The 19,518-nt window shown below is 58.7% G+C and overlaps 1 protein-coding gene across 2 annotated transcripts in view; it reads right to left on the bottom strand.

The window, feature by feature from the left end:
* Positions 1-45: 45 nt before the first annotated feature.
* Positions 46-19,518, bottom strand: part of TMEM184B (transmembrane protein 184B) — a 47,033-nt gene continuing 27,560 nt past the window's right edge. The window contains exons 4-10 of one of the 2 annotated variants that reach the window (XM_053661593.1): positions 10,032-10,122; positions 9,455-9,530; positions 6,747-6,838; positions 5,713-5,882; positions 5,057-5,251; positions 3,216-3,236; positions 46-2,339 (exon numbers count right to left, since the gene is read on the bottom strand). In XM_053661593.1, coding sequence (XP_053517568.1) covers positions 2,098-2,339; positions 3,216-3,236; positions 5,057-5,251; positions 5,713-5,882; positions 6,747-6,838; positions 9,455-9,530; positions 10,032-10,122 — 887 coding nt within the window. In that variant the 3' untranslated portion in view covers positions 46-2,097. The remainder of the gene's footprint in view (positions 2,340-3,215; positions 3,237-5,056; positions 5,252-5,712; positions 5,883-6,746; positions 6,839-9,454; positions 9,531-10,031; positions 10,123-19,518) is intronic. The other variant, XM_037160122.2, reaches the window with a different exon arrangement.

Genomic DNA, 19,518 nt, shown 5'->3' with positions numbered 1-19,518 from the left:
ACCCACAGGCAGAGGAGATTTCAATACAATCTATATTATCTCATATATATTCCTCTCTCACTTTATTTGCTCACTTCTGTCACGCACTCAACGTGTCGCAGAGACCAAAATAGAGCGGCTTTCCGGTGGGGCTGGTGGCAGTCATAAGCGAGATACAAAACTAGGGGCTCTGTCTCTCATACATCATACAGTTAATTTTTCAAGTATTTTTTATGTACAAAGAGCTAATCTATCAGGAAATTAAAAAAAAAAAAGACAGGTTAGGCTACGAATCCTAGAAGGGTGGCATGGTCAGGCACGAGTTCCACCCCCGGCTCCCTGGGGGGCGCGGGCTCCCTGGCGCTGAGCTGGAGGGCAAGCCAGGGTGGGCAGAGGCTGGGGGCAGGGAGTCAGCTGCACACTTTGGCCTGGAAGGGGAATCAGAGAAACCGATTCACGGGAGTGGGGACAGACAGAGGTCATTCTCAGGCGGCCTGCACCGACCCGCAGCTCGGGACTGGCTGGCCAAGCCCACCAGACTGGGGCCTGAGGCTGGCCTCCAGCAGCCCTCAGCAGGCCGCTGCTCCTCCGGGGGGGCTGGCTTGGTCACAAGGGCCAAGAGCCGGTAAAGATTACTGGGACGGATCCCCCACTCAACCCTCGGCACAGCTCACTCCAGGAGTGGCCAAAAGGAGAGAGGTGCCACGGTGACATTCTGAAGCCACCGGACTGGGCCCTCCTCGCTCAGCCTGCCCCTGCCCCAGGCTACTGCAGCCCAAGCCCAAACACCACCGGGGGATGGGAAGCCTGTACACACAGGCAGTGCCTGCTGAGAGTGAACCAACCTGCACGGGGGCTCTGGCCCAGGGAAGCTCCAGGGGCATGGTGCACAGGCGGGCAAGGGCAGGGGACAGGTGGCCCTGGCCGCCCCTGAGGCCTAAGGGTGCTTGGCCCAGCACTGCAGGATCTTCTGAGTGCCAGCAGCTTAACGGAGGGGGGGTATGTCTGGGGTAGAATGAAGGCCTGGGGAGAGGGAGCGCTCATATGTGACTAAGGCACAGAAGAGATGAGCCAGTTAACCAGATGAGGACACCAGGCCCTGTGCAGACCTGGGGCCAGGGCCCTCCTCGGCACGCCCCGGCCCTCCGCCCTCCCTCCTCCAGAAGCTGGTCTGAAAGGTAGAGACTCAGATTCTCCCTGGGAAATGTGAGGGAGAAGCCCCAGCGACAGACCATGCCCCAGCCAAGGTTCTGATCACTCAGCCTGGGCAGAAAGCGGGGAGCCCTTGACCCTGTGAGCAAGCAAGAAGTAAGGACTCTGTCCAAAAATGCTCTCAAGAAGATAGACCCCAAGGGGGCAGTGTGGGCTGCTGGCTGTCCTCAGCAGGCCAGGAGGAAGGGACATGAGACCAGCAGAGGTGCAGCCACAGAGAAGACACACAAGGGCTCAGGGACCCCCGACTTGGAGAGGCTGCATCAACAGAAGAGGAGCGCAGAGGCGCGTGGGCACCTGCCCAGGGGGCCTGTGTTCTTGGTGTCTGGCTCTCATCTGGGCAGCACGCCAGGCAGGCCTGGGTCAGGAGGGGGTTCACAGGGGGTGGTCCCTCCTTCTGCCCAGGCAAAGCTAATCCAGCATCAGACAAGGGGCGACCGGGGAGGGGACAGGTGGGGAAGAGCTGTATTGCACAGTGTTTGGGGGTGGGGCTGCGAGTCTTGGGGGGGGTAGCAAGGACCTGGGGACAGAGCAGAAGACTGTGGCCACTGGTCTGCAACACAAGCATGTGGGTCTGGGGCACATCTGGTCCCGACATGCTGCCACCGCAGGACAAGCTGTGGGATCCTCGGGCGTCGCTCCGAGGATCCTCTGCTCCTGCCCCGATCCTGCAGGTTTGGCCTTGTGTGAATATTCCTGAAGGCTCGAGGGTGAGCCTGGGCTGCTCCCTTGGCAGACAGCAAGTGGCTGTTCCTCTGGAAGCGATATGTGAGTGTCTCTGGTCCAATAAATTAAAGGGCGATGCCAAAGCTGTGCCAGCCTGCCTCCTGGCCTGGTCGCAAGGCTGGAGGGAGCACACCCTGCCCGGGCCGAGGTGCCCATCCTTCCCTGCAACAGCCGCCACACCTAGAACTCATCATCAGAGCTGAGCAGGAGAGTCTTCTCATTGTCGCGGGCACCGCTGAGGCTGTGGGAGCGTGCGAGGCCGTGGGCACCGCCGTGCCAGTTGGGCCCCGGCTCCAGCGTGGACTGCTGCGTGTACTGCTGGTAGGCGGGCGAGAAGTTGTGGATGGCGTCCTGAACGATGTCGTGCGGGTTCATGGTCTCCTTGAGGCTGCTGGAGATGCTCTTCATGGGGGCGCAGCGGCCTGCGGGGCAGGGGGCGGGAGCCGGAGGTGAGGGGGCTGGAGCGGCAGCAGGTGAGGCGGCGAGGCCCACCCCAAGTCCTGGGACCGCCCCTGCCAAGCTCTGTCATTCAATGGCCCCCTCCTGGGACAGAAAACAGGGTCCTGCACATGGGGGCGTGCAGGCAAAGAAATGGCCCCTCTGGCTGGGGCACAGAGCCTGCCTGTGGGACGAGGCAGCAGTGTAGACTGGTGCGATGCAGGCAATGAGCCCAGAAGGCCCCAGGGAGGCGGGGCCAGGCCCAGTATCTGAAGGAGGGAGTGTTGGGGAAGGGGGCTTGGGAGGCTGGGTGCCCAGGCTCCATGGGTGCCAGCCCCACCACTCCTCCCAGGTGAGCAGACCAGAGACCTGCTCCATCAGGTCGGATGCAGAGGGCTGGGCCAGCAGAGGAGGCCCCTCTCTGGGAGGGCAGGAGCCACCTGCCCTGACGTGCGGATCTAAACTTCCTCTCTGATGACCCGTCCCCACGGGCCCGAGCCACAGAACGGGGCGGTAAGGGATAAGCCCAACTCGCACCCTGGTCTTTAGACTCAAACTGGCCTACTCTCTGCACCCTCTGCCGTGGGACATGCCCAACGCCCCTGGTTTCCCGTGAATGAGTGCTGTGCCCCAGAACCAAGCAGGGCGGATTCCAGGACAGCGAAAGACCAGGACAGATGCAGACAAACTCCACAGAGGGTGGCGCCAGGCAGGCAGGTGCCCTGGGCTCTGCCACCCAGGGGTATCCGTGGGGAAGGAGACAGGGACACAGAGAAGAAGCCGTGGAAAGAGGCATGCTGGTGTGACAGTGACCAGGACTGGCGTGCAGGACAGACGTGCAGACCGAGAGCAGAACCTACCGTAAGGACCATATGTTGGCACTGCCCGCGGCCAAACCGGGGGCAAAAGCAGGGCGGGCGGGGGAGGGGGAGAGAAGCAGGAGAAATAGAGAAGACAAGAGACAGCTGAGTGAACACCAGGTGCCCACCACTGAGGCCAGCGCACGCCGCTCGCCCCGCCACGCCCAGCCCTCAGCGCCACCCACACGCAGGCTGCCCCAGCTCCCTCCCAGGGCCTGGGCAGAATATCCACCTAGGAAAGATTCCTTCTGTGGCTGGGTGGGGCACAAATAGTGGGCACCTGAGCAGTGGTCTGAGCTCAGCCTCTGGCCCTAAGTCAGGACCCCCATACCCTCACTCCTCTTCAGGCCAGGCTGGAATTGCTAAGCCTGTGCCCTGTGCTGCACAAACCTCTGGCCACTTCACAGACAGGAAACTGGGGCTGGGGCAGGGGTTTCTTGTGCAGGCGGCTCAGCAGGCAGAGCTGGCTCTGCACCCATGCCTGGCTGGAGGCTAAGGCTGCAGGCTGTGGTTAGTGGGCACAGGACTGGCCAGGACCAGCACAGAGGGCAAGGGCGAGCAGCGGCTTTCCCTGGCTGGGTGGGGGTCCCTGCCACAGCCAGACCACTGGGGGTGGGAAGACAGCCCAGGCACCACAGAAATGGTTCCTTAAACACTTTTAAACCTTCATAGGCTCCAGGCACAAAGCTGGCTTTCCCAAGGGCACAGGATCTGTCGGGACCAGGGCCAAGGGACATCGCCCTCAACACAGGGAAGGTGTTCCTCAGATGCTTCCAACTGGGGCCCTGGGGGGAAGCAGCAGTGAGCCGAGCCTACAGTGCCTGGCCCTGAGGAGGTGTGTGGTCGAACACGGAAAAAGTGCCCCAGCTCCAGCCAGCAAACGTGTTGAGTAAACACGGTCAGGCACGCTAGAGTCAGGAGGCCTGGGGTATACACAGTTCACGCCTCCGGCAGCCACTCAGGCATTTTGAGGCCTCCTCCCAACCAGGGAAAGAGCTGGGAGGTAAGAAGGTGGAGGTTGAGGAGCCCGGCCACAGGCCAGGCCGGTGCCTCTCTCCTCTTCTCAGTACATGGCTCCTGGGGCCTGTGGTGGGCACGGTGCTGGGCTTGGGGGAGTGGGTTTCCTGCCTCCAGCCACACAGGAAGGGCGCTGCAGCGGCCGAGCTCCAGTGTAGGAGTATTAGACCAGGACGCTCCCCCCAGGCCCTTCCACCTCCTCCCTCCACCTCAGGCCTTCCCAGACCCCTCTTCCTGCCCCCTGGACCGCCCTCCCTGCCCAGCAGCTGCCAGAGGGAGCCTGGCCCCCAGCTCTGAAACCACACCCTGCCAGGCCCCAGCCCAGCCACTGCAGAATCTGACCGCGGGGCCAGACACCGGCTTTTCAGACTCTCCAGGGTGCCCTACAATGACAGTCTCCAGCCTCTGCTCTAACAGAGCGGAAGAGTAACAGGTGTGAATATATATATACATATATATATAAAAATTTTAAAAGCTGTTCAAAACTATTACCATCTCAGTCTGTTTCTGAGAAGTAATCAGGTTAAAGAAAAAAAAATAAAGAACCTTTGAGACAATTACAGGATAAAACAGATAACTGAGTTCAAGGTCAGGAACCGTTAAGAACTCATCTACTCCAACGTCTCTGCCCTGACCTTCCCGAGGGGGTCTCTGAACTCCAGACCTGCTGCAAAAGGGGGGCCTGGCCTCTAGGCCACACCTACACACAGCTTGGAGGTTCCTGAGCCCTCCACACCTGCAGGACACTGGGGGCAGGCGGGGCCCTGGGCAGGGCTGGCTGTGCGCCCTTCCTTGGGGGTCATCACCAGGACCGTGGCTCCTACCTTGCGCATCCAGTCTCTTGTCAGCATAGACCTTGTAGGTGAAGGCATGGCGCAGGGCCAGGGCCGCGAAGAACATCTCCACGCAGATGATGAAGTCCTGGTAGCCGGCAGCCACGGTGCCCTCGCCCACCGACACACGGGCTGAGTGGATCTTGGGGATGGCCCCGCACTTCTCCAGGATGGCCAGGAGCATGCCTGGAATGGGCGAGGGGTGGCTGTCTGGCCCAGGCTGGACTCCCTTCCCAGTCCCCCATCCTCCATGCAGCTCCCCCAACCCCCAGCAAATGCCAGGGTGGGTGGGAGAAGGGCCCACATTTGTTCCTATAGAGGAGGGCTGCTGACAAAGCCGAGGCCACAGAGAAACCCCAGGCCCCCAGCTGCTTTCTGGCCACCAACACTGAGATGTCACCGACTATGCAGGGTCCTCTTGGTGGCCCCCTCCATGAAGCAGCCCCACTGAAAGTCCTATCAAGGCACCTGAGGGCTCAAACTTCTCATCCAGTGGGTGCCCAGTGGGTGGAGCTCCAGGCTGGGACCAGCCAAGGAAAGCCGCAGGGCCTGGGCCCCAGGAGCACCGGGTATGGCAAGCAGAAGGGGACAAGGCTTAGGGGACAGTGTGCCACATGCAGCCTCATGGGGGCTGGGAAGGGGCTCACCTTGCCAGAAAGAGAGGAAGATGACAGACTTGACCATGAAGAACTTGAGGACAGGGCTGTAGGGGCTGAGCAGCTCCCGCGTGGCGAAGTAGAAGAGGAAGAGGGCGTAGAGGGCCAGGCTGACGGAGACGTTGTAGATGATGGTCACGTACAGGTAGCCGCTGGCAACACTGCGGGACAGGGGAGCATCCTGGCTCGGACAGACCCTTCTGAGGGACCAGGGGCCTCCCCCATCCTGTGTCCCACCCAGTGCCAATTCGTATGGCTCAGCAGCGCTCCCCGAACCACAGAGAGGTGACCGAAGTGGTCACACCGTGAGAAGGGCATAGGGGTGCGCCCACAGTCTGGGACGGCCCCATTGCCTCTGCTTCACTCATGGGCGCCTCTGAGCCGTCTGCCTGCAGATTCCATGCCCACCTCCTGGGGGAGGACACTGGCGTGGTGGCCGGTATGGCCAGGGGTGGGGTGCTCAGCCTGATGGTCAGATGACAGGTGTCAGTGTGCCTGAGGGCTTGGCTTTGCCCTTTTCACCTGAGCCAGGCTATGCCCCGCCGAGCCTCGGTGTGCTGACCTGTGCCGGTGGGGCTGCTGCGTACAGTTCGAGTGGCAGACCCCCAAAATGTTCCAGGACCATTCACACAGGAGAGGATTGCTACCCGGGGACTCAAGAGCAGCCTCTTGGGGCTCTGACCCTCTTGTTCCCTGAATGGAGAACAGCAGCCACTATTCCATCTGAGCCCGCCCCCAAGGCCCCAGGCTGCGGCCTGTGTGTGAAGGTGACGGACACCGAGGATCACTCCCATGCTGGAGGTCGGGCCTAGGGCCACAGCCAGGCTTGGACCTCGAGGCTCAGGGGTGCGGGGAGGAGTGAGGAAGGCTGGGCCAGCCTGGCCCCGGCTCAGAGGAAGGCCCGGTATGTGCGTGTGCAGCCAGCCTGCACCCACCCTCCCCCAGCTGGGGCGGCAGCCTCCATATGGAGCCGTCTACCCTGACACCAGCGCCCTCCCCACTCTCCCCTGGGGTCCGCCGCTTACTCAAAGTCGCCATCCCGGTACTTGCCAAAGGCCTGGAGGACCACAGTGCTGACGGCCATGAGCGGCTTCACCACGCAGAACTGCAGGGTGGCCTGTGGGGGGAGGGGTGGAGGCTGAGAGTCAGGGTGTGGACAGAAGCCTCGTGACAAACACCTCCTCTGGCAGGCAGGCCTGCACTGGATTCCAGGGGGTGAGGGAGGCCCAGTGTCCTCTCCTGAGGGGGCAGCCATCGGGAAGGGAAAGCGGAATCCGTGAGACAGTTGACAGTGTGACTCAGCTGCGTGAGGAGACAAGGACAGGAAGGGAGGTTGGGCGGTGGAAGGAGGGATGGAGGGTGGGAGGCGGGAGACGCCACCAGGGAAGGGGCCAGGAGGGACGAGGCAGAGATGAGGGGACAGGGAGAGGGGGCAGCTCGCACTGAGGCTCACAGGCAGAGAACGGACAGCAAGGTTCCGTGCTGGTGACGGCAGCAGCGGTGAGGTAGCCAGGGAACATGGGGCCCTGCTTGGGGACTGGCCACACAGGCGGTGGGGACGGGTGAGGAGGTCTCCTCTCCACCCCAGCCTGGCTGCCCGGCCACAGCCCTGGGTCTGGGTCCAGGGTCTCTATCGAGCTGGGCTCCTACTGAGGGTGGAGGTGACACACAGGAGTGCAAGACAGGAAGCAGCCTACGGCAAAGGTCTAGAGTTCAGACATCTGAGTTTGACTTCCGGCCTCGCCAGCTACCAGCTACAGAAGCTTGAGTGGGTGGCCACTTAGCCTCTGGCAGACGGACGTAGCCAGGCCCTTCATGACAGGGTCGCAGTGCAGGGACTGGAGCACGAGACGGCAGTGTCCTGAGGTCTCCCACGTCTGCGCACTTGGAGGCTCGGCCCCCGGAAGAGTTCCTCTCCCAGCCTCCCTCAACTCCCTACAGAGGCCCCAGGAGACCGGGGACCCACGGTGCCCCTGACATCACTAGAATCACCTTTCTCTTGAGATCAAGTCAGTCCAAGAGCCAAGGCCCCTTCTGTGGAGGAGGGAGCAGTGAAAAGGGTACGGTAGTGTGGCTCCAAACAAGGCAAGGACCCGGGCAGAGAGTGGCTGGCTGACCCCAACGTTCTGGGAGCTGGAGCGAGACGTGCAGGGGAGCCCCAATGGTATGAGCTGTGGCGCTGCCACCAGGAGAGGCGTGTGACGGGCGAGAGGTACGACACTGCTGTCAGCACACCCTGCGGGTATCCCCCTGGCCCCACCAACCCTGCCGTGGGAGGCAGGACCAGCGCCAGGGAGGAAGAGGAAGCAGCAGCCCACCGCACTGTGTGCACGAGCCGGCCTGAGGAGCCTGGCCACAGGCTGGTGCTGTCCTGGGTCGGCTCACTTCGTGCTGACCACAGCCCCGTGGCGTGAGGACCGTCATCACCCTGTGACAGATGAGGGCAATGAGCAGAAAAGCTGAAGTGACACAGTAACAGGGGACTAGGATCCTGGACAAAGCCCTGGTTCTGTGCCCCTGGGACAGAGCTGACCCTGGGACGGGGCTGTCCCTGTCTCCGCCACAGCAGGGGGTGCAGAGGCTTCTTCCGCTCTCTGTCCTGTTCCTACCTCCCTGTGCCACCTCCAGGAGCAGCAGAGGAAACCTGAGCCCACAGGGCTGGGGTGACTTTGTAACGGGGTGACCGAAGTGAGTGCTCACGGGATCACACTCTGTACACAACATAACCACCACAGAAGGCAGCCATGAGTCACAGGGGCCCTGGGCGGCCACAGCCTTCGGTAAACAATGGCTGGAAAGGCCCCACCCTGGGCCCGGGGTGGTTTTAACTCTTCCCCTGCAGGTCCAGTGGGCAGACTCTGCATTTGCGAACAACCTCAGGAAGGAAGGCGTGCAAGCGGGCTGGAGACCTGGGAAGCCTGGGCAGGCGCCTCGTGGGTGTGGCCGCACCCCGGGCAGTGGCCCTACCCAGAGTTAGTGGAAAAGCGACCCTCCAGGAGGTCACAAGGGTGGGTTTCACCATTTCCCCTCCTGATTACTCTCGGAGATGCCTGAGGGGCTGGAAGGGCCGGTGGAGCCCCAGAGGAGACTGAGTCAAGGTCAGGTCAGCTGGGCAGGACACGTGACTCCCCCTCTCCAAAGCTCGAACGCTCTGTACCCGCCCGACCTGTTCTTTAAACCGTCCCTTCAGACGAGGGTCATCACACCCATTTTACAGAAGGGACCAAGGCTCGGAGGTCAGTCAGAGGAAAAGCTGGAATGCACACTCCGTCGGCCAGACAGCCAGGCCCATGCCCTCAGTCACAGCGCCATGCTGCCTCCGCCCAGGCTGCGCCAGACCGCGGGCCACATGGCCGAGAACGCCGGAAGCTGCTGGGCTGCCAACTGGGAAACAGGGCCGAGACCAGAGGCTGCCCGGGCCTGTCTGGGCATCTACCTTTAACGCAGACACCCTCCTTCCCTCCGACCCCCACGGTGAGGCGGTTCCTGAGACTCCAGAATCCCCAGGCACTTCCTCCGACTCACACACACCGAGACTTGGGCAAACGCAGCGATTGGGACTCCACAGGCGGTGCCCAGGGCAGCCTGTGGCAGGGTCCTCGGGCCCTACGCCTGCCTCTGCCACTCCGCCAGCCAGGGACAGCACGGCCCACAGCGGCCGCTCCGGGCACAGCCCCAGGCTCCTGGTCCTTGGCCCACAATTTGACCCAGGCAGCTGCGGAGACACACAGACCTGCTTGCAGAACCGCAGGAATCCGATGGAGTACGTCTTTCCCCAGAGGCAGCATGTGCCGTACACACAGCTGGACCTGGAAGAGACGAGTGGAGAGGGAATGGTGAGCAGAGAGCCAGGACTGGGGAAAGGGGGGCCTGGGGGGCACCCTCCCTTACAGCCAGACAAGCCACGGCAGAGTAGGGTGGGGTGGGGATGGGGCCCAGGCAGCCTCCAAACCTGAGGCCAAGTGCAGGGAGACACGGGAGCGTGTGTAGCTGCGGTGAAACGTGAGGGAGCAGGGTGGACGGGCCTCGAGATAACACACCAACTTGAGAGGCACTGAGTGTAAACAGTGCAAGAGGGAGGAAGAAACAGGAGAATAAAGGCAGAGAGAGGGAGAAAGAGCCAGGGAGGCCCTCCCAAGAGTCCCGGTGGATGGCCTTGTGCAGGAAGTTCAAGAGCACACAACAGGTCAAGGCCACAGAGAGGGTCTGCGCGTCCAGCTGCCACCAGAACAGCTCGGAGACTGTCAGGCCCAGGAAGCGGGTGGTACGGAGGGGTGGGGGGGGGGGCTTCAGGGGGGCTTTGTACTCACTCAATGGGCTTCCCTCTGATCTCTGACATGATGGAACTCTCCCCGCCGAGGTATTCGTAACACAGGCTCAGGAAGTTGTAGATGACCAGGGCTGTGAAAAGGGAGCCCACAGTGAACCAGTCACATCGACGGGGAGGGCTAGCAGATGGCAGAATTCTGAACAGCGATGGAAGTGAAAGAACCCGTCCCAGGCAGCAACAAGGAGCCCCGAGGGGTGGAGACCCCACACAGCGAAGACGCCGTCCGTAATGAAAACCAGGAGAGGACGAGCCGGGCTGATCAGGAAGGCGCACACACACTGCTGCTCACTCTGCGAGCAGAGCCAGCACAGGATGGCCACAAACTCAGGACTGCAGGGCCGGAGGCAGGTGCAAGCGCGGTGGGGACTCGAGGGAGCTGGCAGTGAGCCAGCTCTGGGTTCCACTAGGTATCAACTTTACAATTTATTCATCTTATGCACTTTTTCGTTTGTGTAATAAATCACAATTTTACAACAGAACAACAGCAAAACCTTCTCCAGCGGGATCTCGGGGAACGTTCTAGGTAAGCACGAGACAGCAGCACCTTGATCTGCCCGACAGCCTCTGGTGCACCTTTGCACAGAATGTCTGTGAACTGGGCACAAATGTCTCGAGAAGCTGGGTCAGCTCTTTCTGAATCAGGATGCAGCTGGACATCCCCACCGGGACATAAAATTTGCAATAGTGACCGCCAGCAGGGAAGTATGTTGTAAGTGCTACGTTATAAATATCGCTGTAATGTCTCCACGAGGAAGGGTTTCTGCTGGGTCGGCAGAGTGAAGGCCGTAGCCTGCAGGGTGCGGAAGCAGAGGGGTGTGTGTGCAGGGGCGAGGGAGGAGAGGGAGCGTGGAAGGAAGGAGTACGAGGAGCGTGGCAGACAATACCGCAACGGAAGGGTGCAGGAGGGTCAGTGCTAAGAGCACGAAGCAGGGAGAGGTGTCCAGCAAAGGAGCAAGGCCAAGGCAAGGGTCAAAATGGGGTCAGAGGGCTCTTTCCATCTGATCCTGCCATCACTTGCAGCCTGAAGACCTTCCAGGCTCCTGGGGCAGCCCCTTGGCATGGCACTCAAGGCCTTTCCGGAGGGTGACTTGGTCCCTGCCCACCCCTCACTTCCTTCCCAGCCCCACCAGAGGCCGGAGTACATACAACCCTGGAGAGACAATGAGGAGAAAGCTGGCCTTCAGCGATTTGGAAAGGGGCGCATCTGGGGTGCTTTAAGCCACTCACAGTCGCTCTGACCTATTAAGGGCTCACGTCTCCAGCTGGGGATGGGGCTCAGGTGGCACCCTCTCTAAACACGCCCCACAGCAGCCACCACACTGTGCTGGGACTGTCCCTCTACAGGCACAGAGCAGTGGGTCTGCCACTGGTCACCTGTGAGCCCCCTGTGCCTCAGCTTTCTCGCCTGTAAATGGGGACAGAAGGATCGATCACCTTCCTTTGCAGGGGATCGTAAGGCTTAAGTGAGTACGCAAGGTGCTTCGGACAGTGGCCAGCCCTCAGCAGCACCCCCCCGAGTGTGGGCTGCCCCAGCCCTCACTGTCACCTGCCCGCCTTCTTCAGGGGCCAGCATCCCTTGATGGGGCCGAGGACATGGCGCACTGCCCGCCTAGCGTGGAAGCACTCCGGGCGGAGGCCTGGTGATGGCAGGCCCCCGACGGAACTCCAGGTCGCTCACCACTGACAAGTCCTGTGAGGCTTGGGGAGGGGGCACCAAGCCCAGCCTGATGTCAGCCTGCTAATGACCCTTGTCCAAAACCAGTCTCGGCCAAGCAGAACGGATGTGTCTGCTCCAGGCTGGGTCCGGTCACACTGTGGTCTGTGCGTTTTCCAGAGACGGCCATGCCCCCCGACACTGGCACTCCTCCTCGGAGAGTGGGGGTCATGTTCCCGCCCTCGCATGTGGTGGGACCGGGGTGACGATAGCAGAGTGACACTGGGTGACATCTGACGGTGGGGTTAGAAAAGGCCTCTTTCCTCTGGTTCCCTTTTTTTAATTTTACTGTATTTTTTCCATTACCATTTAGTCCCCTTATACCCCCTGCCCCACAATCCCACCTGCTGTCCATGTCCACAAGTCCTTTCTCCTTTTTGCCCAGTTGCTCCACCCCTAACCGCCCCCCCACAGCTGTCGTCACTCTCCGTCTACGAGTCAGTCTGTTTTGCTTGTTCGTTCAGTTTGTTCACTAGATTCCACACGTGAGGGAGATCAGATGGTATCTGTCTTTCTCTGACTGGCTCATTTCACTCAGCACAATGCTCTCCAGGTCCATCCACGCTGTTGCAAAGGGAACATTTTCTTCTTTTCTAGGCCGAGTAGAATCCCACTGCGTAAAGGTCCCACAGCTGTTTTGTCCACTCATCTGCTGATGGACACTGGGGCTTTCCTCTGGTTCCTGCCCCTGAGATGCCGGCCCTCGGGCCCCGTCCCAGGTGAGGGGCCCCCTCTCCAGGCCCAAGGCAGAGGGGTCTTCCCCGGCAGAGGCCCAGACCCCCCAGGGCAGGGACAGACTGCGCCCCCAGGCCCTGCGCACGCCCTGGCCTGCGCCGCCTGTGAACAGCTAAGCCGATGGCTGTTCCGCGCCCGTCTTCGCGGGGTTGTCCCCTACACGCCCGCAGCAGGCGGCACAGACACAGAACCCCTTCTGGAGTTCTGGGACGTCCCACGATCTCCCGTGTCTCCCTGCAGTCACAGGTTCTGGCCCCTCCACTAACTGCACAGGCAGACCCAGCGGAGAAGCCGCCTCCTTCTTGGCGGCCTCCTCTGCCCTGTTGCCACTGCTCGTTGACTGGATCCTCCCGGGACAAGACTCAGTGTGAAGCAGCAGGAAAGCCGTGAGCCAGGGGCCAAGCCGCCTGGGCGGGGTCTGCCTCCGCACTCGGCAGCGTGGGGCCTCAAAGAGTCTCTTCAGCGCTTTGCGCCGCGGTTTCCTTGTCTACAGGCCGAGGATCCCAGGAGCCCCTTCCTCATGGAGAAGCTGTGGGGACGGCCTGGGGCGAGGGGGCGCCTTGGGCAAGCCCGAGCTCACAGTGAGCGGTCCGGGGTGTTGTTACCTGCTGCGCCCCCGAGACTGCAGCCTCCTCGCAGGTGGAAACTGAGGCCCGACCCCAACAACCACCAGAGGCCCCGGCACTTACACACGAACGTGGACAGAATGATGGGGGGACACGGTCACAGCTCTGGGTGAGGCTCAGGGAGGCAGCGCAGGCGGCTGTGCCCACACTCAGCCTGAGCCCCAGTGCACCCCTCACAGGACGGGAGGCTGCATCTTCCACAAGGTGATCAGACTTCCAGCCCCCAAAGACAAAACCCCCCAGGAAACCCACCCAGAGGGGCCAAAGTTCGTCAGCCCCCTCCAGGAGGAGCCACCCTCCCAAGCCAGGCCGTCCTGCAGCCCACTCAGCAGAGCCTTTCCTGGGCCCCGCACATCAGCGCCCTCCTGAATGACGTGGTCCAGCTCCGTCCACTGGTCAGAACTGTCAACTTTCACCCATCCTTCCCTCAAGATTCTTGGCCTTTTATTGGCACTCTGGGGCCAGCCAGTCTGTGTAATAGCCATCTGCTGACGGCTTCCTTCCCAGGACCACTAGCGGAGTCAATAGTGCATCCTCAGAGCAGGGCAACAAGACGCAATCTCTCTCAGAGGACTCGGCTGGCCCACGCCAGGACCCATGTAGAGGAATCAGTCCCTCCCCAGAAAGACGCACGGCCACCCCCAGCACCCGGCAGGGCGGTTTGGAACAGACAATGCAACACAGCCCGGAACAAACACAAGACGTGCTGGTTCTGGACGCAAGGAAAGCAAAACAGGCCAGAGGTCTGGTTCTCAGCCCCGAGGCCTCGTCGCCCGACTACCCTTCTGACCCAGGTTTCAGTTCTGGTTCCCGGGAGAGGTGCCAGAGCCACTGACTCACCCCGTGCCTCCCTGGATGTCTGCTGCAGCCTCCGTGCTAGGCCCTGGGGACACAAGATGCAGGCAAGTCAGGCGCCCCTGTCTGTTCAGCAGACGCTCACTGGACCCCACTCTGAGCCATGCACTGCATTCGAAACTCAGTGGCCCTGGGCACACCTGGCCATCCGCGCTCACCTCCTCCACACACTTTCAACACCTAACCTGACCTCGAGGCCCGGCTGTCTCTGCGACTCTGGTTATTATTTGGAAGGACGTGAGGCATTCCACATTTCAGGTAACTCGTGGGTGAGCCCAGAAAACTCAGTTTTGAGCCCTCTGGATAGAAATCGTCTCTGCTCAGGAAACAGGGGCCTCAGAACACTCCTTCCTCTTTGTTCAGTGACCGACGATCACCGCGGACGACAGTGGATGGTGCCCTGACGCAATGACCCCCGACTCCGGGCCGCTCCAAGGCTGTCCTGCCCTCCTCCCTCGTGGCGTTTCTGTCCTCTGCCGGTCCTGCTTCCTGCCACCCGGAACGCTGTTTCTGATCTCTCAAGACCTTCTACTGGTTTCTCTTGACTGTTTTCTTTACTCTGATCAGCTGAGACCTTGTGACGCCGGCCGAGTCTTTCTGCCGGCACTGGGGCTTCATGTGGCCCCGTGTTGCCGGCCTATGGCTGGGTCCCTCCTGGCTGTGCTTTCTCCACCCAGGAAGAGACTTCATTTTGGGCCAGAGACCAGGAAGCTAAGTTTGTCCAAAATCTGAAACTGGGTGAATGAAGCATCGCTCTTTAACTGATTCTTCCAGGCCGGAGGAATCTCGTCCCTGAGGAGAGCCCCTGCGTTGCCTGGGGAGCGACTCGGCCTGTGCTCCCTCACCACACCGGGCACAGAGCGCGTCCAGGACTCGGACACCCGGGGTGAAGGTGGCCCCTGGCTCGCACCTGGGAGATCCGGGGCAAGTTTCTTAGCCTACTCCCATTTTTTTTTCAGCTATAAAACGGGCACGATAATAACATGTGCTCCACCAGGTACCTGGGAGGTGAGGATGCGCTAACGATAATGAGAACTCTGTGGTAAGACTGTGAAGTGCCACGCAGGTGCTACTCAGGAAACGGCGGCCCCACGAAGCAACACGAATGGTGAGCACGTCCCCCTCCTCGGAACTCTGCCCCCCACCCCTCTCATCTGAGCTCCCGGGGCTGTCTCCGAGTTACCTTTAGGGGCTACCCCCACCCCGAACACAACCACACGCTAAAGGCAGGTGAAGTGGCTGGTTCCCACCCCTCCGCCTTCTGCCTGGTGCCCTCACCAGACACAGAGGCGGGACCCTGGGCAAGCCGTCTCCTCCTCAGAGACCGGCCCTGTCCATCGAAAATGGCAGCACGACCACCAATTCAAGCTGTTTATCTCCACGCTCCCCTCCCTGCAGAATGCCACTAAAATGAGAACAAAGGGGTAGAAAAGTACGAGCCTTCCAGGACAAGGGGAAGGCACTGAGGCAGCCGACAAGCAATGTTGACAGAAGTTCTGGAAGATGCAGTGTGGTCAGTGACAGCGAGGGGAGTGGCCAGCCAACGAGAACCCCAGGGACCCCCAGAACTGGGTGCACCAGGCAGTTCCGATGGCCGTGGATGAGTGAGCGGCCAGAAAACTTGGCTGCATGTTCCCACGCAGAGCTGTGGGGCTTTTACATTCCAGACCTCAGAGGACTTCGCTCGGCCGAGGGCAGCAACGAGGAGACTTGTGGGAAAAAGAGATGAGGTCTGCACGTGGACGGTGACACACCGGGTTCCCCGCCTGCACCCCTAACTCGGCCTGCCCAGCTTTTGCCACCTGGGCAGGAGACAAGAACGGCATCCTCCGGGGAACAGGCCCGGAGTCGAAGAGCCTTCATCCCGTGCCTGTGGCCGCCACCGCACAGCAGCACAGCGGAGGGGCTGCCTCCCGTCCTGCCCCTGCTGGGAGCCCCGTCCTCGGGTACAAAGAGTAGCCACGGGTACCAGACCGTGGAGGGGCTTCCACCACAAAGTGAAAGATCGGGCAAGCAGACGTGGAAGTCGGGAGACAGACATTACGCAGGAAAGGAAGGACACTGCCGTTACTGACCGGGAAAGGGAAGGTGCTCTCCGACACCAAGCACGAGAGACTATAAATAAAAGAACAGGAAAGAGGGCCTGACGTCTTACAACATGATAAAAAAAACAAAAACTCCTGTGGAAAAGCACAAAAGTAAGTATTTTTTTTAAAGCTTCTGAAAACAGAACAAAAGAGCAGAAAATCATCAAGAAAATTTGAAGGTCGATCCAGGAAGCGCAGAAGGAGGAATAAACTAGGGGAAGATCAGCAAAGGAGCACAGGCGAGCGAGCAGTCGGAACGCAGGACATGAGTTTCCACAGTGAAGGGCCCACCAGGCGCCCCCACGGTGAACGTCCCGCCTCCTGTGAGATTTCAGCACGCTGGGAGTCAAGACCCTAAAAGGAAGGGGAAAGCGGTCACACACAGAGACCAAGAGTGAGACTCCAATGGGAAGAAATACCATGAAGATTAAAAAATTTTAAAGTTCTAAGTAAAAAAAAAAGGTGGGTAGGAAGAGGATCAGAATCCAGCCCTGGCTGGTAGCTGAGTTGGTTAGGGCATCATCCAGATATGTCAAGGTTGCCAGACTGATCTCTGGTCAGGGGACATATGAGAATCGACCAGTGAGCCCCGCCCGCTGTGGCTAAGTGGACTGAGCACCGGCCTGAGAAGCCAGGGCTCACGAGTTCCATCCCTTCGTGGGAACGCACTTGGGTGTGGGCAAGGTCCCCGGCTGGGGGTGACAAGCGACCAGCCAGTGTGTCTCCCACACGTCGATGTTTCTCTCCCTGTTTCTCCCTTCCTTCCCATCTCTCTAAAAATAAATAACATCTTAAAAAAAAAAACAACCAGTGAGTGCATAAATAAGTGGAAAAACAAACTGCTCTCTCTCAAATCGATTTTTAAAAAGAAGAATCAGACTGCAGCAGACTTCCCCAAAACAACCCTGGAAGCTGAAAGACAGAGCTTCGAGATTCAGAGGGAGAGTGACTTCCAACTCAGAACTAACGAAAGAGAACAATGTAACATATTCGCAGACACCTTTCAGATTTCAGAAACTCCCACTCACCCCTCTTCTGGGCAGCTCCTGGAGGGCGCACTCTAACAGGTGCCGAGCAAGGAGGAAATGGCATCCAGGGAGCAGGTGGCGCAGCCTGGGAGAGGTGGCCAGGATTCCCGGGATGACAGTGGAAGAACGACCCAGGACAACAGCTGAGCAGCAGGGCCCGGACCTCCAGACCAGAGCGACAAGGGCAGGGCCCCCGGAGGAACTGCGCCGGGGTGCTGGAGCTAACAGAGTAACTGACGCATCTCACCTTCAGGGGCCTTGCTTTGCACTCCGTGAAGCATTCAGGAACAAACTACCGATGGATACACAGAAAACAAGAGTAAACCAAACAGCAAGACAAGTAGTAAGCAGAGGAAAAGCAAAGTTGCACAAGGAAATGTCATCTCAAGACAGCAGAAGGCCCAGCTTCGAACAAAGTTTACAGACGTGTAACAACATGAACACAAAACGCAGACTCAGAAACCACTGTGCGCAGCCACACTGAGAAGCTGAAGGAAGACACGCTGTGTGGGGTGGGCACCGTTGGACATAGGCACCTACATCAAAAACCTTCCAGAGAAGGACTTCCGCCAAGATGGAAGCAAAGGTGGAGATGCCGTGCTTTCTCACACAACCAAGTTTACAGACAACTAAATATTAGCAACAGAAAACACAGCCAGAACACAGAAAATTGAACTTTTCGGAAGTCTGATAACAACAAATTCTTCAGCCTGACCGGTAAGAGGGACGAAGCCAGCAGCTGGTGGAGCGGGGTTGCACAGGAAAACTCGGTCAGACGGACTCAGGCGCGCGGATCCCAGGCGTTGGGTTGCAACGGGCCGACCCAGAGAGCGACCCAGTGAGCGACCGGCAACCCAGCAAGGGCGCAGGGCAGCAGGTTGACTGCGGTCGTGCATTCCTGCACAGATAGACCTGCGAGGGAGTGGGCAGTGAAACAACGAGCAGGCCGCAGTGGTGTGAGGCAGCAGAGGGGGCCGCCACTTCCCAGCTCTGATCCTGCCCCCACACACAGCGTCAAAACCCAGCGACCTGTGCAGCCCCGCCCTGGTGAACATCTAAGGCTCCGCTCCTCATACTTAACAGGCTCAAACAAACCAAAAATGACTCAAGAAGATCTCAAAGCCCCAGAGCCCATAACTCTAAGTGACGAAGAAATAGCAAAACTTTCAAATGCACAGTTCAAAACACTGGTGATCAGGATGCTCACAGAACTGGTTGATTTTAGTCACAAATTAGAGGAACACATGAAGGCTAAACTAATTGAAATGAAGGGAAATGCACAGGAAACCAATAGTGATGAAAAGGAAACTGGGACTCAAATCAAGGGAGTGGACCAGAAAGAGGAAAAAAATGACCAAACAGAAAAGGATGAAGGAACAAGAATTCAAAAAAATGAGGAGAGACTTAGGAACCTCCAGGACATCTTTAAACGCTTCAACATCCGAATTATAGGGGTACCAGAAGGGGGAAAGGAACAGCCACCAGTGGAAAACTTATTTGAACAAATAATAAAGGAGAATCTCCCCAATCTGACAAAGGCAATAGACTTCCAGGAAATCCAGGAAGCTCAGAGAGTCCCAAAGAAGTTGGACCCAAGGAGGAACACACCAAGGCACACCATCATTACATTAGCCAAGATTAAAATGAAGGAGAGAATCCTAGAAGCAGCAAGAGCTAAGGGGACAGTCACCTACAAAGAAGTTCCCATCAGACTGTCAGTGGATTTCTCAAAAGAGACCTTACAGGCAAGAAGGGGCTGGAAAGAAGTATTCCAAGTCATGAAATCCAAAGACCTACAACCAAGATTATTCTATGCAGCAAAACTTTCATTTAGAATGGAAGGACAGATAAAGTGCTTCTCAGATAAGATCAAATTCAAAGAGTTCATCATCACCAAGCCCTTATTATATGAAATGTTAAAGGGGACTTACCTAAGAAAAAGAAAATAAAAAAGATGAACAGTGAAAGGACAGCAAACTCAGTTATTAACAACCACACCTAAAACAAAAGCAAACTAAAAGGACAGCTAGATCAGGAGCAGAACTGTAGAAATGAAGATCACATGGAGGGTTAGCAACAGGGGAGTGGGAGAAGGAGAAGGGGGAAGAAGGTACAGAAAATAAGTAGCATAGATGGTAGGTAGAAAATAGATGGGGGGCAAGAATAGTATGGGAAATATAGAATCTAAAGAACTTGAGAAACATGGTCATAAACTAAAGGGGGGAATGGTGGGGTGGTACAGGGTGGAGGGGAATGAAGGGGGGAACTAGAACAACTATAATGGCATAATCAATAAAATTAAATTAAATTAAAAAACAACAACAAAACACCTTCCAGAGAAGGAAGTCTCTACTGAGCACCACACAAAAGTGAAAGACCAAGAAACAACAGTGTAATAAGCACAGTTTCAGCCCTGGCTGGT

The sequence above is a fragment of the Artibeus jamaicensis genome, unplaced genomic scaffold (assembly GCF_021234435.1).
Source record: "Artibeus jamaicensis isolate MK-2021 breed Jamaican fruit bat unplaced genomic scaffold, CSHL_Jam_final contig_233, whole genome shotgun sequence".
Classification (NCBI taxonomy): domain Eukaryota; kingdom Metazoa; phylum Chordata; class Mammalia; order Chiroptera; family Phyllostomidae; genus Artibeus; species Artibeus jamaicensis.
Note: the sequence above shows the minus strand (reverse complement) of the source record. Positions and strands in the feature narration are given on the sequence as shown.